General features: G+C 43.9%; 2 protein-coding genes across 2 annotated transcripts; one reads left to right on the top strand and one right to left on the bottom strand.

The window, feature by feature from the left end:
• Positions 1-59: 59 nt before the first annotated feature.
• Positions 60-14,995, top strand: RAB43 (RAB43, member RAS oncogene family). Its single transcript, XM_048315693.1, has 3 exons — positions 60-335; positions 8,620-8,803; positions 9,656-14,995. Exons 1-3 carry the CDS (start codon positions 126-128, stop codon positions 9,907-9,909), a joined length of 648 nt encoding a protein of 215 aa, XP_048171650.1. The 5' UTR covers positions 60-125; the 3' UTR covers positions 9,910-14,995.
• A 2,108-nt stretch (positions 14,996-17,103) lies between these two features.
• Positions 17,104-27,742, bottom strand: LOC125331740 (haloacid dehalogenase-like hydrolase domain-containing 5). The gene is made up of 8 exons (XM_048316082.1): positions 27,629-27,742; positions 25,465-25,674; positions 24,699-24,811; positions 23,908-24,001; positions 22,715-22,748; positions 21,638-21,812; positions 20,430-20,618; positions 17,104-19,379 (listed from the first exon to the last, which is right to left on the bottom strand). Exons 1-8 carry the CDS (start codon positions 27,740-27,742, stop codon positions 18,983-18,985), a joined length of 1,326 nt encoding a protein of 441 aa, XP_048172039.1. The 3' UTR covers positions 17,104-18,982.
• Positions 27,743-27,883: the final 141 nt, after the last annotated feature.

Genomic DNA, 27,883 nt, shown 5'->3' with positions numbered 1-27,883 from the left:
GGTACCGGGGCGGTACCGGGGCGGTGCGGGGCGGAGCGGGGCGGGCCCGGCGCGGTGCCGGGCGGCGGGCGCTGCGCAGAGCCGGCTGCCCTCGGCCGCGGGCGGAGGCCGGAGCACACCCCGCCATGCCCGGAGTGGCCGCGCTGGGCGCCGGCCCCGACCCCGAGGAGAGCTACGACTTCCTCTTCAAGCTGGTGCTGATCGGGGACGCCAGCGTGGGCAAGACCTGCCTGGTGCAGCGCTTCAAGACCGGGGCCTTCGCCGAGCGCCAGGGCAGCACCATCGGCGTGGACTTCACCATGAAGAGCCTGGAGATCCAGGGCAAGCGGGTGAAGGTGAGCGGCGCGGCCCCGGGCCCGGCGGGGCTCGCTCCGGCCCGGCCTCGGCGCTCCGAGCCGCGCTCGCAGCGAGGGCCGGCGGCCGGCGCGGTGCCCCGGGGTGCCCCGAGCGGAGACCCGGCTGCCCGGAGCCGCTCCCCGAACGGGCCGGGAGGGACCGAGCGCATCCATCGCCGGGCTGGCTGCGGCGGGAGCGGCTGCGTAGCCGGATCCGCCAAAAGCCCGCTGCAAACGCGCCCGGGGACACGCTCAGCCTGCCTTGCGCTGCAGCAGCAGCAGCAGCAGCAGCACCCCTCTTTCCTCAGGCTTCTGGCCGTGGTCTGTTTACAAGCCAGAAGAAAGCTCAGCTGGGCTGTCGCGTTTCCAGAAAGGGATGTGGAACTGGCAGATTGAGAGAAGGTTCTTAAATTAGGCATGTTATTATCTTAAGACACTGTTTACAGGGTGTCACAGGAAGTGCTGTTTTTACAGTTCTTCTTTATAGAACCAATGAACTCTAAATTTGACATCTGCTTTTCTTATGCTGGAGGGAATCAGCTGACTGTCGGGGTTAGAAAGAGTCTAGGACATGTACCCAGTGGATGTTTGCTCAGATTCGCAGTGGCACAGATTCCCTACAACTGTGCTCACCCTCTGAGCACAGAAGTGCAAGTAAACTGTGGGGAGAAAATGTTTAAAGCATTTAAACATGCGGTTTATAAGGGGCTGCGGGGATAAATCCCATCACCAGCCCCTCCAGGACAGGGTCGTACAACTATCCTTACCCACAGTGAGACTAAAGAGCACTTAATCCAGTCACTGCCTGGAGAAAGATGACGGAATTGTAAAGCTCTTGGTGACACACAAATACAGCAATTGCAGTTAAGTTTTGGCCTGTGTTTACCAAAGTAGGTGTCAAAGTCCTCTGTTGTTTTTTTTCTTAAGAATGAACTTTGGTGGGCATAATATTAAGGTGAGAAAGTTGCAGAAAATGGAAGAAATGAAGGCTCACATTTCTTAGGAAAAGAGAGGGATGAGCAGTTCCACACCTAGCAACAGTGTTTATTTTCTTGGTAGTATCACACCTTCTCCTATCGCGTCTGGCTGGGGCTGAGGAGCTGAAAAGGAAACTCGGGTTTTCTGTTTGAGCTGTCAGTGCCTCTTCCACACTTTCTGGCAAGTGAGGAGTGGGGGTTCTCCTTTAAGGTCGAAACCTGCCTCCATTTAAATGCCGCGCACATAGAAAGTGACAAACGTGTCTGTTCCTGGTGCCAGGGGTCTCAGCCAGGGACTTGAGGAGCAGGGGAGGAGTACCCCAGGAAATCAGCCCAACTTCCTAGGTGTGCTTTTTCATATTGCCAGTACTCACACCCGAATATCCCTGGATCAGGAGGCAGTCTGTAACAAAACCTGTGCGTTATTTCTCAGTACTTCATGAAGAACAAGTAAGAAAATGCAAGGTCTTGAAGCTTTCTTTTTCTTCGGGTTGTTCTGTACTTGCACTTAGAAGAAAATTAGGAATGCACATGCTGAAGAAGAGTATTTTGAGCATTACTTTAGGGAAATTAATCCAACATTGTTGCTGATTTACCTTACAGATACTTTTGTCAGCTGCTGAGTCAGGGACACAGCTTGAATATGAAAACTTTTGCTTGGAGGGTTTTTTTTGTTTGGTCTGTTAAGGTGCAGGGGGTGTGTGAAGTCTAAATCAGACTTTTCCAGTTGGATTGAGATTTCAGAGCAGTCCATCTAATCTGGGTTAGGTTTGCTCAGCCTGCTACTGGAAACAGGAAATAAGGAAGCATTTTCTTACACTTTTTTGAGCTCCCTTACACACACTACGTGCACTACTTGCCTTACAAAAGCAGGCCAGGTAATTGTCTGCTGCTTTGATTTCATTAGGGGTTTATGCTACTCAAGACACTACTGTTTTCTATTTAGCAAGTGGTGCAGAAATGAGAAAATTCCTGTTTTTATAACGTTTTAGAAGCTCATCTTCAGAAGTTTCTTCAAAACAAAGTGTCTACCAAAAAAAGAACCAAGGAGCTCTTGGACACTACTTGTTCCACATCCCCAGTGGCCTAAGCTTCATTTTTAGTCTGGCTGAGGGTAGTGCTGCAACCCAACACCACTTATTTTGAGATTGAAACAAACAGTTTATGGTTAAATGTGTTAGTGCCCCTTTCTGCTTCAGACTTCAGATGTTCCCGTTCCAGTTACATAATGCTGCTGAAACATTTGGAGCCCAAGGATTTTAGGTCTCACTTTCTTTTGATGTGTGTTTTTGGATAAGGGAAAAGATGCATGTTGGAATTCTGATGGTTAAGGTTCTGCAAATAACTTTTTTTTCTTAAATTATTTATGAAACTTGTGGTTTTCCTTGCACCTTGAAGCTGTATTCTTCCAGGCATCTCACGTGGTATTCCATACACTGCTGCTTCATCAGCTACTGAAGATGACTAAACTTACAGAGATATTAGTGCTGGAGAAAGGAGCTGTTCTGGACAGTCCTGACAACTGAAGCTTTCTCTTCAGAAATAAAGCAGTTTGCTGGTTCGAAAGGTTCCCCAGAGTGTGCTCACCCTGACTTGCAGAGATTTACCACTTCCAGGGAGGAAGAGTGTGTACTCCTGGCTGTGCCATCCAGACTTCTGCTCAAGATCTCCAGCTGCAGTGGGATGCATTGTCCAGGGGGATATGCAGGGGCCATGGGCTGTTGGAGATGTTGGAGCTGAACTGCTGCTGCCACGGAGCCAGGCAGGGCTTTGGCAGATCTCACACCCTGGGGTCCAGTGGAACCTCAAAGTACCTCTGGTGACCACCTTGATTTTCATCATAAAGGCCAGTTCTGGCCAGCATATATCCAGAATTTCCCCATCAGCTTTGTGAAATGTCTGCAGTCTGTGTACATTTAAAGAAATGTTCTAGCATACGCTGTTTAGCTGGTTGAAGTTGTGGCATACTGCTTCCTCTAAAAGACATCCTTCTTAGCTGGCTAAATCCTGGAGTACAGACTGTAGTGCCCAGAAGTTGGTCTTGTTAATCACTCAAAAGTGTTTAAAAGTGGTGTTAATCACTTAATGCATAGTGATTAAAGTCCTATTGATAAAATAATAACTTGTTCTTTGAGTGATAGAAAAAAAACTGGCAAACAGAACAAAGATGTTTTATAACTGTTATGTCACTGTAAGAAAAGATATTTATAAAGTCCTGGAACCAAGATTTTACATAATGATAGGCAAGGACATTCCTAAGTCCACGTCCATAAATCATGGTTAGTAGTAACAAAAGTCTTTTTCTTTCGATGAATTGCCTCCTGTGAGCTGATTAATTGTCTTTAATGTCTACTTTATGCTGTCATTTTGTAGTGTTTTACATAAAGTATTTTTTCCTCTATGCCTTAGTTTTTCTCTCTCAGTATAATGTTCAGAAAGTAGCAGAAGAACAGTTGAAAACTGTCCTTTTATAACAAATACTTCTTTCTGTGCTGTTGCACTTCTTCGTTTACAAGCTTTTTCAGCCCATATGTTATCAAGATTATTGGCTTTGATTCAGGCCTCATGGCTGCAAACTGTATTCCTTTCAGAATGGCCCAAAATATAATGTGTCATGATCTGGCCAAATTGCAAGTAATACAAAGCTGTGACTTGTTAACTCTCTTGTCTCCTGACTGGGGGTTTAATAACATTGCTACACAAATACAAGCAGAGCTATTGGAAGCAATATTCTTTGATATCCAGAGGAAAGTGTAGCTCTCTGTCAACTCCTTTGACATTCATAACCTGGAGCAAACGGGAATACTGCATTCCCATCAAAGAGGGATTCCTCATTCTCTGAAAGTGGTGTAGGGAAACATTTGAACGGAGCAGTTTATCCCTACTGGTCTGTGTATGAATATCACTTGAAGTTGAAATACCCTGCCACAGAGATGTTGCTTTTGGCAAAAACTGCGTGGATTAAGTTGCAAGACCGTTTCAATAAATGTTTTTAGGAGCAAGTGTTGTGATTTGCCAGCCTACAGAAGTGTATATTATTGTTTGCCCTTTGAGATGACAGGATTCAGACACAGTTGGTCAAGATTCATTTAGCATAGTCTTTAGGTCCAGGATTTCACTACTGGGAAATCTTATGGAGGTTGTTACATTGCTGTAAAAGTGGCATTTCCATTTTTGTAAAGGAAGGTGCCAGCTGTAGGATGCACTTAGTCGTTATTTATGCTGCTCCACAAGCGAAAGTACACCCGAACTCCTGTGATACTTTAGGAGAAGCAGGAAAGTACTTAATAAATTATGTAGGAAGGAAGGGAGGGAGAAATTATTTAATGTGTCTTGTGGCCATCTGTTAAGCATTAACCTTTGATAAACAATGTGTTTGTCAATGCAAGAAGAAGCCACATTTGATAATGGTCACTGACGGTGCTCTTTGGCCAACCTGTCACTCACCATCTTCAACATTTTGTCTATTTCTGTAGTTCAAAATCTGCTTCTGAGCAGACATCCCAGAATGATCTTCCAGAGAACCTCCATGAATTTTACCACCTTCTGTTTTCCTCCTTACATCCTGTTGAAACACTCCGTGTTTCAGTTTTTTTTCTGGTGTCTCTCACTGCCCTTTATGTGCCACCACGAAGAGCGTGGCTGTCCAAAAAATTCAAAGCTAAGAGCAGATCAAAATAACCAGCTTTTGTAAGGAAATGGGTATTCAGTAGTGAAACAATTAGCTCAAGAGAGGTGGCTCCTTGCCTTTGTTCCCTTTGGCTGTTCTGTCATATTTCTCCTGAGCAATGAGTGTTTATTCCCTGTTCTTTATCCTGGCCTCTTGTTCCTAGCAGTGGTCCCCCTGCAGGCCTGCCACCAACCTCTGATTTCATAGGTGTTTTTAATGAATGATCTCAAATGAATTCAGCACAATTCTCCAGCAATCCTGACTTCTCTCTCTCTTTCTTACACCGAAGGAGGTGCCAAAGTAATTAGAAAACCAGGAACTGCTTTAAAAGGTTACTGAGTGACAGTCGTGGCTACCATCATGTGATTTACAAAGCTGAAGCACTCAAATCAAGGAAATAAATAATTAAGAACTTTGTGTCATTTACAACATACATGTTACACTTGTACAAAAGAATACATGAGCTTATCTTTTTTAGTAGCCCGTGGCTAGTACAGTCCTTTTGGTATTTAACTTGTAACTTACACTGAGGGACTTTGGAAGGAGAAATACTAAGACTACGTTTTTTTTCCAAAGAGTTTTCAATTGTTATTTCTTGTCAAGGCTTATATGCTTGTAAATATAGTTTAACAGAAATACTATATAAAACTTTTACTATGCAATAGTTGGTTAAAGTTATAGTTGTGACTGGTATTTTTACATAGTTGTCATGGTTCTTTTTCAGTAGAATTCTGTGAAATTTATCTCTGTACACAGGCTGGAGGAAATAGTATTTACTTAGGATCAGAAGTGGTATTTTTGTAATTTCTTCAATTATATTTTTAACCATGTGTCAGACTGATTCATGTTATATGAAAATATTTTTCTTAGAATTTTCCAAAGATGCTGTCAAGCAAACCAGGTGTATTTTTCCTTTAGAAATACAACTTGCTTTACGTTAAGTAATCTGGTGCAGGATTTGCTTGCTTTGTCCTTGCTGACAGAATTGCCATAGCTTGGCTTCCTCAAGTCATTAACCCATGGCAGTATTAACTGACTTTGCCTGAAACAGGGGGCACTCCCCTGGCTCCTGCTGCCCCCAGAAGTGATGGAGCAGTGACAAATGTGTGTACATGCTGGTGCACATGTCTGCAAAAAAAGTCTCTGTTTAGGGTCTAACGCGTACTGGAGCCTCAGTAATGGAAGCAAAGCACCACAAACTGGAGATGGTGTGAAAAGCTGAATGACTCGGAGTCCTTGCACAGGAGGAGGGATAAGAAGGGGAACACGAGCTTGCAGTGCTTACCTGGAGGATGTGTGCTGGGAGGAAGAGTCCTGCTTGAGCTCCTGAGAAGGTCTGACCTGTGCCCTGTGCTGTTCCCAGCAGGACACTGAGGGCTTCAGCCACGTTGTACATTCAGTGCTGCGAACAGAGACACAAGTGTTTGAGTAAAACATGTCGGGGAGTGCTCTGAGATCCTGCTGATGACATTTTGAGGTTGTTCTGTCAGTACTGAGAGGCTGTAGAAATTAGGAAGGACCCAAGAAAGGCAAATGTTGTACTCATCTTCAGAGAGCACAACAAATCCAGGGAGCTGCAGGCTGGTCAGACACATTTTTGTCCCTGGGAAAACCATGGAGCAATTCTTTCTGGAAGTAGTAGGTTCTGAGCCCACTCTGAGCAGCCAGTTGGCTTTGCCACCTCCCAAAATCTGTCCTAACCTCAATGATTCTGTGATTCTCTGGAATGTATTGGTACAGGGGGTCTCAAAATCCACCACAGAGCACATGGCCCAGGACAGGCTTGCTCAGTCACTCTGCACTTTTATTTACACCACTTGAAAAGTGTAAGCGAAAACATTTTTATTTTTTAATTAAAACGTTTCTTATTTGTCTGTATGCACAGAATCCCTCAGGCCCTTCCTAAGAGCTGACTAATCATCATTAGCCTTTTCTTGCACTTGACCTAATCAAGCATTGAGATTTAAAACTACGTAACAAACACAAAGGTCTAGTGGGAGACTCAAGTACAGACATCATCCATAAACCTGCCCCGAATTTCCTTGTCTCTGGTAATTGCTGTTGACTGCTCTGAACCATTATCTGTTCCATTAATAATCATTGCTTTGTGGTTTTCTGAGTCCATTACAGTCCTTTCCCCTTCTCTGAGAAAACTCTTACCAGAACTGAGAAGTACTTTTTCATTGGATTGATTCCTTTTAAGCTGTGTGTATATCATCTGGGATCTAAATGCTTGCTTAGCACAGGAAATGAGATCTTATCAGCACAGCCTTTCCCAAAGTGAAATTTGCTGCTCAAAAATGCAGCGGAGTCAGAAGATACAAACAAAACACTGATGTGCAAAAGAAATAACAGGGAAAACGATTCTATATTGTTTGGTGCAAAATACCACTGGCACATTGTATTAAGCTGTTGACAACACTTCAAAATAAGGAGGTTCAGAAAGAGAGGAAACCATAAATAAAAGGTCCATACCATGGGAGGATTAAAAACACCAGAAGGATTTGCTTGTGTCCTGTTTCAGTGGAGGTGCAGAACATAAGGAATGGCACAAAAAGACAGGCACTGGTCTCTCATTTATCATTTGGCGACAGAGAAGTGAAAGTGCAACAGAGTATAAATGTATGAAATTAAATTCTATAGGTTCATTGTGACTTTATATTGAAGCCAAGAGCTTTGAAAGATTCAAAAAAGATTAGAGATTTATATGGAGGATGAGAACAATGGATGGTAGTTTAGATCCTGGAATATAAGGCATGGTGTTCCAGGACATTAGACAACCTATAAAGCAAGAGGATTTACAAAGAAATTCCCTATGAGCAGGATATTGTGTTTGTCCGCTCTGAGTTATTTGGTTTCTTCCTCTGGAACATCTAGTACTGGGAACTCAAACTCTGACACCAAACCCAGAATTCTTATGCTGCTGGATTTAGGCAAAAGTATGTGAGCCAAGCATTTCTTCTTCCTGCCCAGATGTAATGTCTATTTTACCACCCAGAAAAGGACAGGTGATTAGACTTACCAGATCCTTGACTGACTTTGTTGAAACCTGGGATTGCTGGCATTTTGTTTACATGCTCTTTTGTCTGTATTCTTTTAATTGTCTCGTATTTCCTTCTAAAACAGAATCAGTGCTCTCAGATTATGTGGCCACATCCTGCTCCCTTTGTTCCTGCCCCTGGAGCAGAGCTGGCAAAGCCACGTCAGTGCCACAGGTGATGTGGTAGTGAAAACCCACCTGCAGTTTCAGTGACACACCAGGTGACCTTGGCTGCAGGCTGGCATCTTGTTCCACTGGCTCTGCTGCAGAGGGTGACAAAGGGCGAGGGCTGGGCACACAGGAGGATCTCAAAATCTGCCACAGAAGGAGCTCGCTGGCAGGAAACCAGTGAGATACAAACTTGCAGCAGCCAAGTTCTCAGCACAGATTACATATATATGTGTATAAATATATATGTTTATATCCAGGTTCTCAAGGATATAGTCTCATCCTTAGATCATGAACAAAAGACTAGATAACCACGGTGCTGGAGTGTACTGCATATACAGGAGCTTTGGATCAAGGCTCTTGGATCACACCCTCTCTCTTGGTTGAGGAGAGCTGCTCCTGGTCTCACTCTGTGCTGTTTTCCTTCAGCTGCAGATCTGGGACACGGCTGGCCAGGAGAGGTTCCGGACCATCACGCAGAGTTACTATCGCAGCGCCAACGGGGCCATCCTGGCCTACGACATCAGCAAGAGAGGCTCCTTCCTGTCCATCCCTCGCTGGATCGAGGATGTCAGGAAGTATGCTGGCTCCAACATAGTGCAGTTACTGATCGGTGAGTTAGAAATGGCAGTGCTTGTTTAGTATGGCCACAGCTTTGGGTTTGGGATTGGGTTTGGGTTGAAGTTCAGGTGTCTGCAATGGACCCGACTGGAAGCCTTACCAAAAGCGCTGGTTCACCAAAGCAGGAATGTTCTGCTTTGGTTGGCTTCTGTTAAGAAGTAGACAGCTTCAAGTCCTTTGCATCTCCCTTAGTGGAGAAGTGGGATGCCCAGGATTTCCCAGTCCTGAGGCACAGCTGCTGTGGAGTATTTCAATATAAAGATCTTTAGGTTTCCAGGGCCCAGGGAGGCTCCATCATAGCAAACGGATGTGTTTTGGTGAGTTGGAACACACACATGCTACAGCAGACAAGGAATTGTGGAAGGACTTTGGGGCAATCAGGGTCTGTCACTTCTTTGCTAGAAGTTCTGCTTTCCAGCGCAAGTGTTTTGGACTCAGATGTGGCTCTTGGGGCCTGTAGAGCTGCTAATACAACAGCAGTACCACTGTAGATTTCCCTGGGAACCAGCAGACAGCTGCTGTTTTCATGGAATGGTTTTAACTTTAATTTCTAGCCCATTCTCTTCTGTTAGGGTCTACAGCCACCACTCCTCAGTTACTTTTTCTGTTCTTTATGGGTAATACGGAAATACAGGTTGGAAAGGGCTGGGGAGATTATCCAGTCCAACCTCCTGCTCGGAGCAAGGCCAGAGTCAGGTTGGTCAGGGCCTTTTCAGTCCCATTTTGAAAATGTACAGAATGGGAATTCTGCAGCTTCCTTGGGCAGCCCGAGAACCTCCTGCCAAGCACCTCCTGTGACATAAACAGCCATTGTGAATTGCTCTGTTGTTTTCTTTTCTTCCAGGGAACAAGTCTGACCTAAGTGACCTTAGAGAGGTTCAGCTGGAAGAAGCTCAGAGCCTGGCTGAACACTATGACAATATCATCTGTGCCATAGAGACCTCTGCCAAGGACTCCAGCAACGTGGAGGAGGCCTTTGTGAAGATGGCTACGGAGCTCATGATGAGGCATGGAGGGCCCATGTTCAGTGAGAAGAACACTGACAGCATCAGGCTTGACAGCAAAGCCCTTGTAGAAGGCTGGGGGTGTGGTTGCTGATAAGAGCTAGGTGATACCCCTAACTTTACTGGAATTTAGACGGTGCTTCACCCTAATGCTGAGTAGCATGGTAGCCATATTCTCCTCCTCCTCCTGTGAAACCAGCAATTTTGTAGAAGTTAGACACAATCCTGTTTGCTTTGGTGTCTTATTTTTAAAAAGGGACTTTTGAGAGGTAGTCCTAAAAGTCAAACCCTCTGAGAAACTTACTCAACATTTGTCCCCACCATTTTATTTTCTGTAACCTTCATACGAGTTACAAGAACGGAGGAAACGACTTTGAACTTGGTATTTTGGGGTGGGAAGACATTTGGTTGGGGAAGAGACTGATGCAAACCCAAAGGTCTGTAAGCATTTTTAGCATGGGACTGCTGGCAGAGGAGGTCACTTTTGGAACAGGCAATCTTGATAGTGTCTCTTCAAATCCTCAGCACTCCACTAGTGACCAGAAAGTGACAGTGTCTTTGGTAAAGCTATTTCAAGGGCCGTAATAGCCAAGGTTTTGATTACAGGACCAAATAGCAGTCACCTGTCCTAGGCCATGTGGATTGCTAGTTACTACTGGGACAGGCCCAGGTGGGGGGAGCTTCTCTCAGGTTTTGTTATCATTTGAAGTTAGTATTTTAGCAGAAAGCAAAACCAGCCTGAGCACTACCACGGGATTTGCTGTCAGGCAGGATTAGACCAGGGCAGTGATTTAAAACAGCCTTGAGGAGAGGGTGGATGCATTTCATTTGCTATTGTTTGCACAGTGATAACTCCTTTTTCCAGGTGGAAGTATCACTGAGATTTTGCCCTCAGGTCTCATCATTTCATTCCACAAGTCAAGACCTGCACCACTGGAAACAAACTGGAGAAACCTTGAACTGACTGTAGCCAAGATCTCTTGCCATGTGCCTAATGGTCAAACACAGGGTTCATTCTGGCCATCCATTTGATGTTATGTTACCAGAGTGCATAAGGGGCATAAGTGGATTTGATTTTTTTATTGGTTTTGTTTTTTAAACCACCTCTTTAAATACTACGTGGGCATATAATGGGGAAGAAGACCTCAGAACAGCTGAGAACTGCTTGCATTGCAACTTCTTGGTTGTAAGAAACAAGTGTCTTTTTGAGTGATTCCCTCCCAGCTTTGTACCCAAATGTTTCCCTCTCCCTATCACAAGTTATCTATTGCTTTTCATTTCTTGAAAACATTCAGCAGGAAAAATCTTCCATAGTTGATCAAAAGTCTACATTAAGTAAAGTAGATTTCAGAATCCAGCTCCATCCAGTTCTTTCAGATGCAGCTCTGTGGGGTATCTTGTAGATGCAGCTGAGGTACTGATGGCAGCAGTCCTCTGCATTTACACTCTCAGGCACCTTACAAAAGTGGATTTGCAAAGAGAGCAGGAGCAGCAATATCTTTAACTCTGCAGATAAAGCAAATGTGTTCAGGGATGGCAAGTGGTTTCTGCAATCCTGACAATTTGAAGGAGCTTACTTTGAAAAAGCACTCATTCAAAGTGAAGTCACTCGTCTCTTTGAAAAATCCAGATCAAAAAGGACTTGAATTGTTTTGCTACTAGGGCTGCAGCAGTTTAGTCATCCAACATATCCAGTGTCATAAAAATTAGGAAGATTTAGGAAAGGGCTAATGGATACTAATTTTTTAATACTATTCATCTTCCTGTAGCAAATATTAAATCATTCTCTGCTCTTTCTGTTTTTTAAACTGTGAGGTAGATAACTGAGGAATAACGTATGCTTTGTAGCCTGTCTGCTTCTACCTAAGGGGTTAGCTTTCAAATTTTATAGTTGTGAGAATGAAAAGGCCTTAAATTTTTCAACTAGTACAGTTTTCACAATTCTAATGTTTTCTACAGAAGGGCAGGCTGAGCTGCAGTACTTGGTAGTGGTTTTGGATAGTTTTCCAGGATATTCCCAGCTCTCCTACATCCAGAGATAACAGGCAGTAAATGTCCAGCTAGACACTGAAAATGAGAGTTGTCCAAACCTCAGAGCTGTTGGTGTATTCCCTATATTCTGCTCTCAGGAGAAACTGTGAAGACAGTCCAAGCTAAAAGTCAGTCCTGGTGACTGCTTTTCCTGCTGGTGAGATGGTCCTTAAGGTACAGAATATTTGCAAGCATTTGACTTTCTCTCATGACACGTGGCAGTTTACATATGGAGGTCATGGTTCTGCTTGAACAGGGACCCCCAGATGAGCTCAGCCTCCCTCTACCTGCAGGATTAGTGCCAAATTATTTAATGCTGACAAGAATTCACATGCGTTTAAGAGCAGTGTTGCTACTACTCAGACTGAAATCCATGGTTTACATAGTAACTCATCTTAAAACTGGAACAAGAAGCAAAACGAACATAAATCCTGCTTCCAGTGCAGCCAGTGAATGATTGTGTTTTTACAGTAGATGGAGAACTGAGGAGTTACTGATCCATTTGCTTAGTTGTGAGTTTTGTTTAGTAAATAAGTAGAATTAGACCAGGCACTACACTTTTCATTACAATTTGCCTGGATGTACCTCTTAAATTAGGCTTGAAGGGTGAGGCTCTGTCTGCAGGTCAGTCTGCTTCAGTCAGAAAATGTGCAATTCAGCAGCAGTGATTTGCTTGCTGTACTTTAAATGAAGGCACCGATTCCAATTAGTTTTCATTTGCTGCAGAAAACTGGAACTATGGCTTTAAATCAGTTTTGTCTTTTAACTCTTGGCTCTTCTGTGTTATAACAAGTGTAGTACAAGTTTGCATGCCCTGCTGACTGAACAAAAGGGAACAAAGCAATAGCCTAAAGACCTGGTTTATCTTTTAGGTTAGCAGCAGATGTGAGTGATGGTGCTTGGGCTGTCAGTAGTTAAAGTTTATTTTGATTACCAAACCCTGCCTTTGTTCACTGGCAGTAACACAGTCCTCACTAGGCTGGGAGCTTCTTGACCAGAAATAAACAGTAAATGTGGAGCTTTTCACTGCCCTGCTGAAGACTTTATTAAACCTGTGACTCACACACAGCTGTGGAATTCAGGCATTAGGAAGATTGTTGGTTTAACTCCATTAATCCTATTGAAACCAAAAGGATACCTGGGTGAAGAGAGTGAGGAGCAATAAACCTGTGATTTACGGGTAAAAACCTGACTTTCAGCTCTCAGGGTACAAATGGACACTGATGTACATCGAGTGAATAATTCAGTAGTGCTTGTTCAGAGTTCACAGCATAAACATTTGCCAAGAAACCTGTTCACTGCCAGTTGAACATTAACAAGGCCATGGTGCAGTAATTGCTTTTAAGCAGATCCCCTTGGCTGATCATGTATTTGCATTAGTATTTATCATTTATTTTTGGCAGTGCCAAAGTGTGCAAAAATATTACAAAAGCACAGAAGGGGACATTGAGCTCTGCCTTGTGACACTTGGGAGTGGAATGCAGAGGCAAATACTGAAATGAAATCATCAGCAGAATGTGGTTCCCAGGAGCTTGGCCTTTGTTACCCTTTGTATTGATTTTGCTTTAAGCTAGTTTTATCTCCAGTTTCTCATCCAGTCCATCATCACGGATGGAACTTGTACAAATATCTGTAATTATGTAAATATAAAGCCAAATAAATGTCAGCCCAGAAACCTGCTGACGTTTGCTTTGCAAACCAAAATTTTGAGAAAAGTCCTAAGAACAGAGGAGAAGTCCTGATGATTTTCTTACTCTCACTTTACCGGAAAGCAAGCTTTTCTAATGTCTCTTTAATGACACATTCTAAAACTAAATGAAGCCCAGCTAATACCACTGACAGATTTCCTATTAGCTAATACTGGTAGATTTCCAAGAACTTCACCACAAGTGGAGCTATTGCTTGTTTTGGGTGCCTAGAGGATCTCATGTGAAAACCAGGATATGGCAGATTGTCCTTTGGGCATGGCATGCAAACTTGTCTTGAAAACTTGAAGACTTTTAAAAGTGAGCCGAGAGCTGGATTTTCAGAGACATGAAAGCTGCAAACAGATGCCTCCCAATGTCTTCAAAAGCATCTTGGTACCATTGCAAATGAAGCACAAAACTTGTATGGAAGTGGTTTTGCACTGAAGGGAAATAGTTACCAGAGGAAAAAAAATCATTAATGTGAAAGGCAGAGCATCCTGATTATTCTGCATTTTTCATGTTCATTTCCTATTTCAATGCTGTGCATAAGTAAGATTTTTCCCTTTATAAATGATACTAAAATAGATAAAGTGTGAAAAGTAGTTTGATACTTGACAAAATAAATGCTTTCTTGGGAGAGTGATAATACTGATGAGGAGAATAACTTTGCTCATAGGGTTTGGTGGTGTAGTATCAGGGATTCCCCATAGGGTTGTGTTGGAATGGTGTGACACACACAAACCATTCCCAAAACAGGGCAAGCCAGTGGGGGACACCAGCCCCTGTCCTGCCTGCCAGACAGGAAATAGAAGCAGGCATGTACTGAGCAGAAGGTGACTTTAGTTCTTTGTAACTGTTTTTAAAGATTTCTATTTTATAAGTCTGTAAGGAGAGATGATTTCTGATAGTCAGATATGCTCTGTGCTGTCAGCCAGCTTTTCCCTCTTCTGTGCCTCACTCGCTGAGATCTGACAGGTAAAAACCCCACAACTCCAGAGAGCAGGGAGCATCCCAGCCAGTCTGGCTCACACACACCTGTTGGGGGGAAGGTACAAATCTCTAATTCATATTGAATTCATTCACACTGCATTCCAAAATTACTTGAGGGGTTTGGATGATAACAGTGTTAAAATGGTTCTGCATTTTCTAGGACAAATCTGTTGCTTTTCAAGGTTTCTTCGAGAGATGCAGGCTGTACATTTCTAATCATCAGTAACTGTTTTGCTTTTAAACTTTCTTATCACGATACTGACTAAATGGTTTGGAATTTGAGGAGACAAGGGAGCAAGCTTGCATACTACGGTAATTTTTTATACTTTACCTTCATCTATTTATGAATTTATTATGAAAAGTATTTTTAAACATGAAACCTGCTTTTGTCGTGAATTTTAGCAAAGTAGTGGATACATTGTACTGTGTATCATTAAAAAGGTTTAATTAAAGTAAACATTTGGCAATTAATACCTTTTGTTGTTATTTTGTGCATGTACCTTGTGGTGGTATATGATCAGAAACAAAATCAAGTTTTAAGAAATTATGTATCCTATCCTACAGTGATGTATGGTCAACTTTTACACAAGATATGACCTAATGTACTCTTAATTAAACAAATGGTGCTGAACTAACTTCCACTTACCCTTCCAACTGTCCCTCACTTCCAGAAATGCATGCACTTTCTATTGTTTCCAGTTAGTAAACTCTCCAGCAGAGCTGTCTGGGAGATTAAAAATGAAAACCAAATTGCTCAGTGTTGGAGAAGTGCAAATAACTTTTTCAGTGCTTGCAATTAAGTGTAAACAATGTAGTTACAACTGTACCTCCCCAAGGGAACGTTTAGATCCTGGATTTTATTGAAGTGCTGTAAATTAAACAAAGCAGCACCCCTTTCTTTTTGCTTGGCTCTTTAATTCCAACGTCAGCAGATGGGTATTTGTGATCCACAGGAGCCAAATATTGAATTACTTGATTCTGCATTGTGTGCTCCTTCAGTAGCAGCCTCAGGTATCAGAAGAGCACTGAGGAGTTGCCAGTGCAATGGCCAGGCTCTGAAGCTGGTTGCTCTGAGTGCTGGGTGGGGCTGAGCGTGCCCCTGAGTCTCTTTAGTGCCAGATTCTCTTTCGTGCCCCTGAGTCTCTTTAGTGCCAGATCCTTTGCTGCTCAAGCCCTGTGGCTGCCCTGGCACTGTGCAGTGCTCCAGAGAATTGGTGTGAGGGGGAGGAAGTGCAGGTGCTGTGATGAACACCTGCCTGCTCTTGGGAGGGACTCACCTTGCTTTTCTCACGTGTTCTGCACATTTATACCGGAGTTTCTGTTTTCTAAATCTGCCCTTTTAGTGGCTTGTTATAAGTGCAGGGGATGAACACTTGGAAGTGACTTTCCATTTCTGGGAACTCTCCCTTGAATTCTCTAGGAATAGTTTGGATACAAGAGATCTACACACACTACAACCATTTTTCATTTGACCTTTCACTCTGTAGCTTGTACCTGCAAAAAAACCCCCAAACCCCTGTATTTTTATAGTCAAAGTTCACTGAATATTTTTTCTCCACATCTATGGGCAGGAAGTTAGCTGTTACACAAGCAGAAAGCATTTTCCCAGATACACTTCCATAAAACAAGACACCAATCCCAAGTCTATTGAAAATCTGATTCTGAGATTCTCACCCATACAACAGGTGCTGCTTCTGCTTCAGGAAAAAGTCAATAAATGAGCCTGTGTAAGCCCTGCTGGGTGTTAAACTGTAAGGCATGTTTAGCACAAGCCTAGATTCCAGCACTGGACTCTGAGCTTGGCATACAAGACCAACACAATGCCAGGAGGAGAACTTTTAATTGGCACCAGCTGAGTCCCAGGTGGTCTCAATTAGAGTAAACCAATCTTTACACGAAGTAAACCCACCTGTGCTATTTTCAGTATGCACTCAATTGTTTTATTCCCCAAGTGGCTGCAGAAACACTCTCTCCTGAGACTTCAAACGTGCAGCCTGTTTCTGTCAATGCTGAAAACAGGGTATATTTCATCACCCAAGAATTCATCCTCGTCTAGACAAAAGGTTTTAATACAGACCACGTGAGCTATGCTGTGATGCTAACAACTGTTAGTACCCATTTCAAGTTACAGAGCATACAAGCACAGCACTGAGTTTCAAAGGAACTCCTGGAATCCAAGCTTCTCCCTTTTACACTGATGGAAAGAGATTTCCACCTCTTTTGGCAAGTGCCTTCTTACCAGTGCACTGTTATCCAGGTCACTATTTCTACCTTCCTTTAATTCCTTCATCTGCTGGATTTTTCAGCATTTTGGCTTTTTGAGGGTCTGCCAAGCCCACAGTGCCACTCTCCAAGCTGGAGTTCAGTTCATGGAGCTGGAGAATCTGGAAGACCCTGAGGCTTGGAGGACTTTTACTAGTGCTGTGACAAAGGGGCTGTCTTCCTTTGCTATAAACACATTTTATGTTAATGTTTCCATGAGGGATGGAATTTAAAGAGGTATACACAGAGTTCCTTCATGAACCTTTTGAAGTGTTCATACATATTGTAGAGAAAAATAAGGAGAAACAGACGGAACATTTTCTGTTCTTCAGCAACTTCCAACATTTTTATTCCTTGCTTCACCGATTCTGGTGAAGTTAGAGAGTGCTGCAACATGCTTTAGGACTGAAACAACGTGACTTCAAATCATCCTGGCCTTACAAAATCACAATCTTTACTTAGATTTGGCATTCTGTGCAAATACTTGGTATACTACAGAAAAGTGCTAAAGAAATAGGTAGATCTGTTTATTGTACCAATAAAAAGGCAAGAATGTGCTGCTGTAAATACTTTTCCAGTGAAGAAACAGGAAATAAACTGTTGAGAGCAGTGTCCTTACACTGGATCCAGCGAGACACGTTGAAAGCTGCTTAGGAGACATTACAGGAGATGAATCAACAGTCCTGACAGTGGAGAGGGGATTACAGTGCTTTGCAAACAGAGGAAACACAACAACAAAATCTGACTTCACAGCAGCTGTGAGCTCTCAGAGGTTGCTGCTGGGATCATGAGCAGTGAAGGATTTGGCCAGGAGGTCGTTTCACTCCATGCCACCATGTCTGTCAATGCTTTCAGCCAGCCCTGCAAGAACCTGGGAGAAATGAACACCCAGGCTTTTGTTTGTACAATTTGAATTTGGAAAAAAAAAACCTAACTAACTAAAAAAAACCCAACCCAAAAAACCTGACTAGCCCCTAATGTGAATTGATCTTTGTGTGTAAGCTGACTTTGGTTTTAAAGCAATTGATTGGGTTATGTTTTCCAAGCTTATGTCACAAGTACAACATACACTGTGTTACAACAAATTAACACAGAAATATTTTCAAAGACATCTTTGGGAGGAAAACTTGAGAAATATTTTACAAAAATAACATAAAATAAATTACTTTTTTTTTTTTTTTAAATGAACATCTATAAAATCCATGAACCAAACAACACATAACATTGACATGAGATGAAATATATTACACTAAAGGCCAGTTAACTACCACAGTGGTATGAGACTTCAAGTAAATTATGAGGCACTTTTTGGCCGAGCAGTAGTCACTGATTCATTCAGTGGTAAAGTCCAACTTACAGAAACACCTGAAACAAAATTGCTAAAGCTTTCTAAGGTTCTAAATTCCTAAAAAAAAAGAAAAAAAGTGCAGATAGAAAGGCAAAGAGCAAAAGGCCACAGAGGGCACCCAGGTCTGCTGCTCTCCTTCTAGGCCTGTGCTCAGTGTGGTTGGAGTTCCAGCACAGTGGGAACAACTCAACCTTGCCCACCCCACAGAAGGGGCACTTCTGTTAAGGCTTCACACGTCACAGCAGAGAGGAGCAATAAAACTCCAGGGACATGGGAAAACAGACACAGAGAGAGACAGCAGCAGGTTACAGGAGAGCAAGTCCAAAGTGGAACAGATTGAACTCCACTCTGGTTGAAGAGAGCATGCAGTACTTGCAAAATGCCAAGCACTAATACATGTTGTGCTCTGTACCAGCCCATCTGGAATGGACTGAGTGACCCCAGCACCACAATCTCAGATTCTCAAGATCCCCAACACCTAAAAGCTAAATGTTCCAGCAAACCAAAGAAGGTACTGTCATGGAGGGATTTAAGTACCAGTACATGAATAGGCTGCCATGAAATATTGCTATTAGAATACCTAATGTAACAAAGAGGAAGACAATAAAGGGCAAGTCAAGCCAGAAATTACGTATTTAGAAGCACTATAGAAAGCATTATTGATATTTAATATACTTGAACACAGTAATGTGTACATGTACTACTAATAAGCATACTTAATGAAGACTGTATTCATTTAGAGGTTAAAAAAATTTAGAAGGCAGAGGTTTGTGGCACTCTTGTAAAGCACAGTGTGTTTTGGGGAAGAAAAGCACAGCACTGAGTGGTCCTTAAGAAACCATGTCACCTCAATTAGGTGCAAAGTTCTCCAGTTGGAAGACCAGGTCTACAGCAGCATCCACATCTGGCACAATATGGTCTGGCTCCACTAGGCCAGGGTCGAACCTGAAATCCCTGTGGCCGTGGAACACGGTCTCAGCTATGCTGTCCCTGGTGTCCAGGGGCACCTCGGTGTGGGGGTTGTACACCCCAGTACAGACCAGGACAGACCTGCAGTGGGCAGCAGCCGCAGATGCCAGCTCCTTCTCCCACCTGAGGCCTATCTCATCGTCCTGAGGGAGCGTGGCAGGACCTCTGCCACCAGCAAGCTTGGCCTGGATGCGGGCTTTGGAGCCTTTGCTGGAGCTCTCCTCCAGGTAGCGGTTGTAGAGGTTAGCACCGTAGACATCCGTCATGAGATTGTCCCTGCGAACGACAGAGTTCAGTCAGCTCTGCAGCTTTAGTTGTCAAAAGACATTTTTACAGTTTCCATTTAACAAGTTTGTTCTGTACTTCACCCAGCTTTATGTGGAATCAGGCAGATGGGAAGAAATCCAACCCCACGGCTATTTTATTGCACCATTTTCATGAAGCGTGACATGACAGAAATGAATCGCTCTCCATATTGCAGATTGGGTGAGGGGAGAGAAAATCAAGGTATGAGCTGCCTTTGAATGAGCTCATTATATTTCCAAGCATCTTGGAGATCCTGGAAGAGTCTTTAATACAATACAGCTTTATCTCCTTCTCTGAAAAGGATTCCATGATGTGGCATATGACCAGCCTAAACGACCTCAGAGACAAAGTCTAGCTCTACACTCTCTAACTGTCCTTTGCTCCAAGCCATTTGGTGTTACACCACTAAACCTAACAAAACAAACACCCATGCAAACCCTTTTTGTTAGATTTACACAGCCTATTACAGAAATAAATAAATAAAAAATCAGGAGAAATCTTAGTTGTGTATAAAACACCTTTTGTGCTTCTATAGAAATTACACATAAAAAGAGCAAAGCATTATTAATTTTTAAGATTAGAAACATGATAAAAAATACACCATAGCACCAAGAAAGCTAGATGCTCTTAATGGTAGGAGAAAGAAACTGGGAAGAGTTGTGTGCTTTTTTTTGACTGGCATTTACACTGTGAGTAATTTCCTGCTGTACCTGTGGGGCTCAGCACACCTTACCCCACAGCACAGAGGGTCTGGGATTTCCTGCTGTACCTGTGGGGCTCAGCACACCTTACCCCACAGCACAGAGGGTCTGGAGTTTCCTGCTGTACCTGTGGGACTCAGCACAGAGGGTCTGGGGTTTCCTGCTGTACCTGTGGGACTCAGCACACCTTACCCCACAGCATAGAGGGTCTGGATGGGCTGGGGTTTCCTGCTGTACCTGTGGGACTCAGCACACCTTACCCCACAGCACAGAGGGTCTGGGATTTCCTGCTGTACCTGTGGGGCTCAGCACACCTTACCCCACAGCATAGAGGGTCTGGATGGGCTGCTCCCAGCTCCTCTGCAGGGCCTGGGCTCGGATCAGGTGCTCTGCATACTGGTATGTCAGCCTGCTGGGTTTGCCCATCAACGCCTCGTACTTCAGCTCTTTGCCAGTGATCTTCTTATAAATGTTCTCCAAACAAACCATGAATGTTCCATGCCCAAACCTACACGGGTATTCAACCAAATCAAATTACATTAAGTGTGGATTGGAAACATCAAACAAGGCTTTTTTATTTCATGATTTTTTAGGAATAAATCCTGTCCTGCAACTATCAAATTGCCCTCGGCATGCAACACTTCTGCAGCTGGTTCACTGAAAATTAAGTGCTGATTAGCTGAACAACAAACACCACAATAAACCCACATTGCTGGGGTGGAACAACAGATTTATCTAATTTTAGAATTGCTCACTGGTGATATCCTGGCTGCCTTGCTGTAGCCTGGAACTATCCACATGTATCTTTTCCAATGTGCCAATTAGAGATGGCTTTTGCTTCCAAAGACAGGTATCTGAGCAGATCTTTGACCCAGGACTGAGGCTGCAATCAAGTCACAGTAACAAGTTTCTATTTCAGCACATCTTCAAATGACAGACTGAGGGCACAGAAGGGGACACAAACCTATTAAAGAAGCACCTTTTACTGAAAGCAAAATCAAACCAAACCACTCTAAGAGGTTGTGCCACCTTGTTCTGCGTGTTTTACTTGTTTTTTCTTATGTTCCTTGAAGAGCTCACTGCATTGTCCTCAGCTCAAAAGCACTCACTGCTTTCAGCCAGCAGGGTCAGCCCTTTACCCTACCAGGAAAAGAGAAATACCAAAGAGGGACCTAATGAAATGAAACAATGGCCTTGATAATTTTTTTTCATTTTTGCCTTTGAACCGAGGCTCTGAGGCCCTCAGGAAAAAAGCCCTCTTTCCCCACTGTTCTGGGAGTGAGGAAACAAAAGGGTTTAGAGCTTTAAAACAGCTTTTCTCCCGAGTAACTGATTTCCTGGACGCAGTAATGCAGCCAGCAACACGGCAGCATTAGCTGGAAGTGCATTAGAGATGTTGCATTCAGCCAAGGCCTGCTGTGAAGCTCCACCAAGCATTTTGTATTCAAGTGTCGACTCTGAATCCTACTGGAAAAATGAGGAAGCCCCAGATATATCCCAATTATATGAATGCTATAAAGCACTTACCTTGGGGACTGTGCCTCAGCCACCCACATCAGGTCCATGTTACAGGCAAGCACAGGAATGTGAGGGTAGTTTTCCTGCTCATAGGGATTTCCAGGATAGCCACTTGTCAGCAGAACATCTATTATCAGCTGCAGGCTGGTTTCCCATCTGACTGGCTCCCCAAACAGCACCACAGCTGTGACAACCACAAGCACAGAACAGTCATGGAATTGTTAACAGAGCACTGAATCTCTGACACTTGGTCTAAAACTTGGCCTAAAGAGACTGAACAAGTAATTTAATATAACCAGGAATTGACCAAATAGCCACGCTAACTTTAATTTAGGGTTTTAAGATATCACATGCCTGTCCATTCATAGAAAACCTCAGAAGTAACAAGACCCCACTGCAAAATCTACAGTTTTAGGAATTTTGTTTTACTGGTGAAGTTTCTCCAGAAGTTACAATATTAACTTCTGATTGTATTTCTAAGTCTTCCATAACTTGTGAATTCTCTGTTTACACACAGTATTTAAATACTCCACCAGAGATGTTGATTTGTTCATCTTAGAACAAAAATTTGAATGTTGTTTTTAAAAATTGCTTTGGTCTCCAGCAATAATCTGACACGGATTTTTTTAAATCCTAAGGTCCAGTTTTTACTTTCCTGTAGTTCAGATGAGACGAGAGTGAAAACAAGACCCTTCTCATACTACAACTCCATCCTGACTACTTGTAAGAACAAGACCAATTATTTCTGAATAACAAACATCAATTCATTCCTCATTTATGAAAGGAGGGCAACCATAGCCTGTTAAAGGCAGATAAAAAGAAAAGGAGACCTCATGTACCCTTGAAATTTCAAAAGCACGTGGCTGAAAACTGCACACATTAAAAAGCAGCTTTACAACACACGATGCTTTCAAATTAATGACAGGTGTCATTAACAGGGAAATTTTAGGATTGTCTCAGACAAATTTCTAAAGTGCCCAACAATCTAGAAATAATTTCTAGATTATAAAATAAAATGATTATAAAATAGAATAAACACATTTCATTTATTAATGGAAAGTTGCAAGTTAAATAAAGATAACTGACCCTCAATCTTGGGAAGCTCCACAGCAGAGGGGGACTGCAATAAGAAAAAAGTGAAAATTTTCTGTAAGATTGAACATCTACTTCTATTTTTAACACAATAAATTCAAGCACAGCTCCCACAGCTGCCTCCTGCAGCTCGGACAGGAAATGCACTCCCTCTGTGGGTATATACCTGATGTCAGTTCACTCAGAAACTTGTGTTTCCATCCTGAAGTGACACCTCAGGCACAGGGACAGCAGACAGCGACTGTGCTGTACCTGCACGAGCTTCCTGCTTCTCCTGAGCTGCCTCTGGCAAGCCTCAGAGCTCCACTTGTTTAAACAGCTCGTGTACAAAAGTATGGATGTTTATTCTTCCACAGGAGCAAGAGGCCTCCAGCAGTACCAAGACATTTGAAAAACAGCTTTTGAGATGTGTTTCTTTACCACTGCTAATAAAGAAGAATGCACTGTATAATGGGTAATGTGTTTGTAAACAATTAAGAGCTTGCACTTCATCATTTACTCTCCGTGGTGACAAACACTTTGACAGGTTCTTGAGCTTCCCCACCCACATGGGTGAGAAGCCCAGCAAAAGGTGACACACCTGAGTTATGGATTCTGTGAGCCACAGAGAATGTCCTGATCACAGGTGGGGAAAATGCACTCTGTAGGCTGGCCCTGAACATGGACAGTGCACACAGCTATTCACTTCTGCTTTAAATTCTGCACAACACAGCTGGAACCACTGTACCTACTGTTAACATTTAAATAGTGCTATAAACAACAAAGGGAGTCCTTTGAGGGAAAACGATTTATCTTCAAAGCCTGCATTTACAATCAAAGCAATCTCACAACTTAGAAACAATACCAACACCATCCCCTACTGCAGGGAAAGGCTTGTGTTATCTTCCACACTTTCTGAGGAAGCTAATCAGCTTTCCAAGACAGATTTTGCATTAGGTATCTGTATTAGACTGTAAGTTTTCCCACAACAGTAGGTTACAAAATCAAAGGCTGGGTTAAAGAATTACTACTGAGAGTAAAGAGTTGTTATTGAAAATGCTGTGACAAAACAAATAAGGAAGCAGAAAAGCAAAGGCAAAATACAATGTAAGAACAACAGCATGAGCTTGGTAGTTAAATATTGACCCCTGATATAGATGTCATGCAATGAGCAAACAGAGAGGTTTAAAACAAAAATCTACACCCACCAGGATGCTGGGTCTCCTGTCATGGTCAACTGCATCGAGCAGAGGGCGTTTCTCCCGCAGGGTGTCAATGGTGATGGGCTGGCAGAAACCAAGGCTGGCACACACCAGCTAAGGACACACAGCTGCTCACAGGAAAAGGTTTACAAACTGCTAATTCCATTTTAACCAGCTGAATGCATTCCATTTACAAATTATTTAGGAATGAAAGCAACATCAAAGACAGACTTTTGCTTCTGTGAGACAAAAAGATGATCATCCCACTGCTGATAAATGAGAGACCAAGGTTCTTCTATTCCGTTTTCAGTCTTCTCATCTACTTCTCTCTTAGCCAAGCCTAATGAACTTTGACCATTAACTGGAATGGTCCTCCAATACCTTTTTCTCAGTTCTGTACTTCAAATAGAGCTTATGCTTAAAAGTTGCACATTCATTTTTTACAACTTACGATTTACACCAACTTTAATGCAAATCCCACTAAAGGAAGAAGTGCAGAAGGGACTTAATGGAAGCATGAGCAAAATTCATGCAAAAGTAAAGGTTATTAAGTTACAGTTCGAAACTTTGATACCACCATGACACCAACATAATTCAAGTTCTTTGGGCATTTAGTATAAAGCCACATTCAAAACATAAATTTTACACCATATTAAGAACTACCATTACTATTTATTACTGCATTTGTAGGGTTGAAATATTTGGTTTTCACTTGATCCAGAGGATCCCCTGAACCTGATTAAGGCAAACACTTTGACGGAAAGTTGTTGGTTTTTAAATTTTTTTTTAAAAGATACTCTTGAGCAATATCAAGAAGTGGTCCTTGTCCAGATACCAGAACACATTTTTCATGATAACGCTTGAACATCCGCAGAGGACTGTGGGACATCATCACTTGATCTTGTGAAATCTGTTTGGGATTTAAAAGCAAAAGGAGTCTATTGTTTTTCAGAGAAGTTGTTTATACACAGATTCAATTAACAGATTCCAGGAATTATGAAACAATCAGCATTTTCTCCTTTTGCAAATGATGTATTGGTAATATGCCAGAAAAAAAAACCTTACTGACAAATTATACATCATACCCCTTTCAGCTTCCAGATCTATTCAACACAAACAAGACTTTCTCTCTTAGTTTTATAAAATCACCAAATTAGTTTGGAAACAAACAGGGAAGGAGAATCAGAACTGCCCTGGTTCCAATCTTGGGCCCTTTGATTTAATTGTACCAGATTATCACCTTCTTTTAGCTTACATATCCCCACCCCTTTGACAGGTATTAACCAGTAAGATTATTATCCTGGAAAGATGCTCCTGTGAATCACTACTTACCACCTTTGCAAAGAAATACCTTTAGCTTTACTATTGGAAAAATCAGTACCTTTACCAGTGGAAAAGCCATTAGCTTTGGGCAGCGTTTTTTACTTTCTAATACCTCCAGCAAAGCATGTCAGGGGCCTTAAGGGAAAAGCAGACTTGTTTAACCGAGCAGCATTTAATGGAAGGTAATACATCTGACACATTCAACACGATAATGAAATAAATAGGATTTAAGGGACTCACTGGAACTCCCAGCAGGTGAGACAACTGGTCAGCTTTTTCCTGGCGCAGGCAGTTCCCCGCATTGGTGACAAAGACCACGGGCACCAGGAACTGTCCCTGAGAATTCACCAGCTTTCGAAAGGCTGTTCTGGCAGCAGGAATGGGGGTCTTCCCTCGGACCAGCACCCCATCAATGTCAAAGAGAAATCCAAAGGATGGCAGCACGCTGAGCTGTAAGGAGGGATGAAATCAAAGGGTACATTAGTTATGCTTGTACTTACACACGTTCAATAGAGTTTCCAGCAGCTATGGCCCCCTGAGAACAGAGGCCTCCAGTGAGAGCAAGGGATATTTAACTCTGCACGTTCTAATGTGCACGTTGACACAAGGAGCACCACAACTCCCTCTGCCTTATGCATACAGACTCATGAGCGCTACTTTGCCCTACAAATAGTACCAGAACATGTCAAATGACAGGAAAAAATTAAGTTAGACTGATCCCAAGAGGTACAAAATGCATGCTGCTGTGCCAGTGAGCCTCGCTTTAGATTGGCTTGACCTCCACAGAATACTAACAAAATATACAAAAGTAAATCTTTCAGTGGTAGGCAGGTCTTGGACACAAGTATTATACTTGGTTCGTCCCTTTCAAGGTGTTTATGTAGTAGAACTGTTCTGTTCCACGAGAGGTTAGATTACAGTGTGATTACATGTGCTGTGCTCCTGCACATGGCTTCAGTCCTAGTTTTACATAGGGCAGACAAAGGTGCTCCTCGAGTTACTAAAAATAGATCGCCTTGCCTGCCTTTGAGGCCGTGATGAGCTGGACCTGGTGAGCCCCGGAAAGGAGAGAGAGGAAAGATGAGCTGGGTGGTAAGGCCAAGGAGCAGAGACACAGAGAGGACTGCTGAGCAATGAAACTGTTTAAGGATCAGGCTGGAAAAGTACGGAACAAAATCTGTCATCGAAAGTTCATTTCTCTCCCGAGCCTCAAACAGAAACCAGGAACCTTGGGACTTACGATCCCCTCTGTGAGTGATGAAAAGGAAGGGGTTAAGGGCCGAGAGTGAGCGTGATGGAGGGAACAGGCACAGAAAGGATCCAGCCATGGCAGGTGGGACAGCCTTTGCCACCGGAGCTGTCTCAGGGCACGCACCCACAGCCACCGCGTCTCCTGTGCAGGAGAAGGGCACTTTGCCCACTTCAGCAGCACTTTGTTCCACATCAATTATCCACCCGCCACGTTTTCCTGCAGCGGGGACAGCAGCGGGACAGGCACTGCCACCGGCACCGCTGGGCACGGAGATGCAGCTGCCGGCACACCCGGCACGCTGCCTCCCGCTGCTGCCGCTTCTGAGCCCACGGCACTCAAACGCAAATCCGCTCCCCTACACAGCCCGCTTTAATAACGTTGGGGTTTTTGTTCAGCTTTACATGCAAGAATTCCCCCTGAAGCGCTCTCCTCTCTCCTCTGTAGAATCATCACCCTTTTATTTTAAAGAACAAAACCCCTGAAGCCCTTGTCCCCACATAGCCCGCACCCGTTTCAGGAATGCTATGTCAGAAATAACCCAGCTGCTGCAGAGATGCTGCTCAAGGCTTGCTAATACACGGACAGCAGTCTTCCCAGGCTTTGTAAACTGGTATAGGAAATTGCGGAAACTACAGTGGCATTGGAATAATTGTGTAGCAGATGCGATCCTTTACGTTAATTTTGCCACATATAAATAACAGATGTATAGACAACAGATTACAAACGAGAATTTTACACTGAGTAACACTAGCAGGAAGAAAATTAAAGTATTACGGGGGGAAAAAAGCACTAAGGAACGAACAGGGAGGTAATGAAGCAGGGAGATAGTGAAGTCAACAGCTCTTTTTCCCTTTTGACCCCAAAGAAACTGTTGGTGACAGGAGTGCTCTGCCGCGCTGCTCAACCAAGGGGACGGATGGAGCCGGCAGCGGTCGCAACGAGTTTCCCTCGCTCCCTCTGGGAGACCAGGAGCACACGCAGCCCCAGGACAGCAGTTCCGGCCGGCAGCGCCCGGGAACCCCGTCCCGGCGTCCCGGGGCAGCGAGGATCCCCCCTGGGCATCCCCGGCCCCGGCGGGTGGCCCGGCCGCGCTCCGCCGCGCCCCGCGCCCGTTTCGCTTTCGCTGGGCCCGCCCGCCCCGGCCCCGCTCACCGCGCTGTGCCCGCTCCGCTCGGCCGCGGGGCCGCAGCTGTGCCGGGGCGCCGGGAGCCGCGCCGGGCGGGCGGCCCCGAGCAGGGCGCGGAGCGGCGGCAGCGCCCGGCGCATGGCGAGCGGAGTGCGGGGCCGGCAACCGCCCCGCCCGGCCCGGCCCGGCCCGGCCGTGAGCTCACGGGGCAGCGTCACACGCGTCACGGGCCAACGTCAGCCCCGGGCCAGCGGCTCCGCGCCCTCGGAACTCCCCCGCCA

The sequence above is a fragment of the Corvus hawaiiensis genome, chromosome 11 (genome assembly GCF_020740725.1).
Source record: "Corvus hawaiiensis isolate bCorHaw1 chromosome 11, bCorHaw1.pri.cur, whole genome shotgun sequence".
Taxonomy (NCBI): domain Eukaryota; kingdom Metazoa; phylum Chordata; class Aves; order Passeriformes; family Corvidae; genus Corvus; species Corvus hawaiiensis.
Note: the sequence above shows the minus strand (reverse complement) of the source record. Positions and strands in the feature narration are given on the sequence as shown.

Excerpts from the sequence above, each read along its gene's own strand:
- LOC125331740 (XM_048316082.1), bottom strand. The coding sequence starts at position 27,742 with ATGCGCCGGGCGCTGCCGCCGCTCCGCGCCCTGCTCGGGGCCGCCCGC. Across the intron at positions 22,749-23,907 it reads ACAGGAGACCCAGCATCCTG|TCCCCCTCTGCTGTGGAGCT; the intron begins GTGGGTGTAGAT and ends TTCTTATTGCAG. Across the intron at positions 20,619-21,637 it reads GCTGAGGCACAGTCCCCAAG|GTTTGGGCATGGAACATTCA; the intron begins GTAAGTGCTTTA and ends ATACCCGTGTAG.
- RAB43 (XM_048315693.1), top strand. The coding sequence starts at position 126 with ATGCCCGGAGTGGCCGCGCTGGGCGCCGGCCCCGACCCCGAGGAGAGC. Across the intron at positions 336-8,619 it reads TCCAGGGCAAGCGGGTGAAG|CTGCAGATCTGGGACACGGC; the intron begins GTGAGCGGCGCG and ends GTTTTCCTTCAG. Across the intron at positions 8,804-9,655 it reads CATAGTGCAGTTACTGATCG|GGAACAAGTCTGACCTAAGT; the intron begins GTGAGTTAGAAA and ends CTTTTCTTCCAG.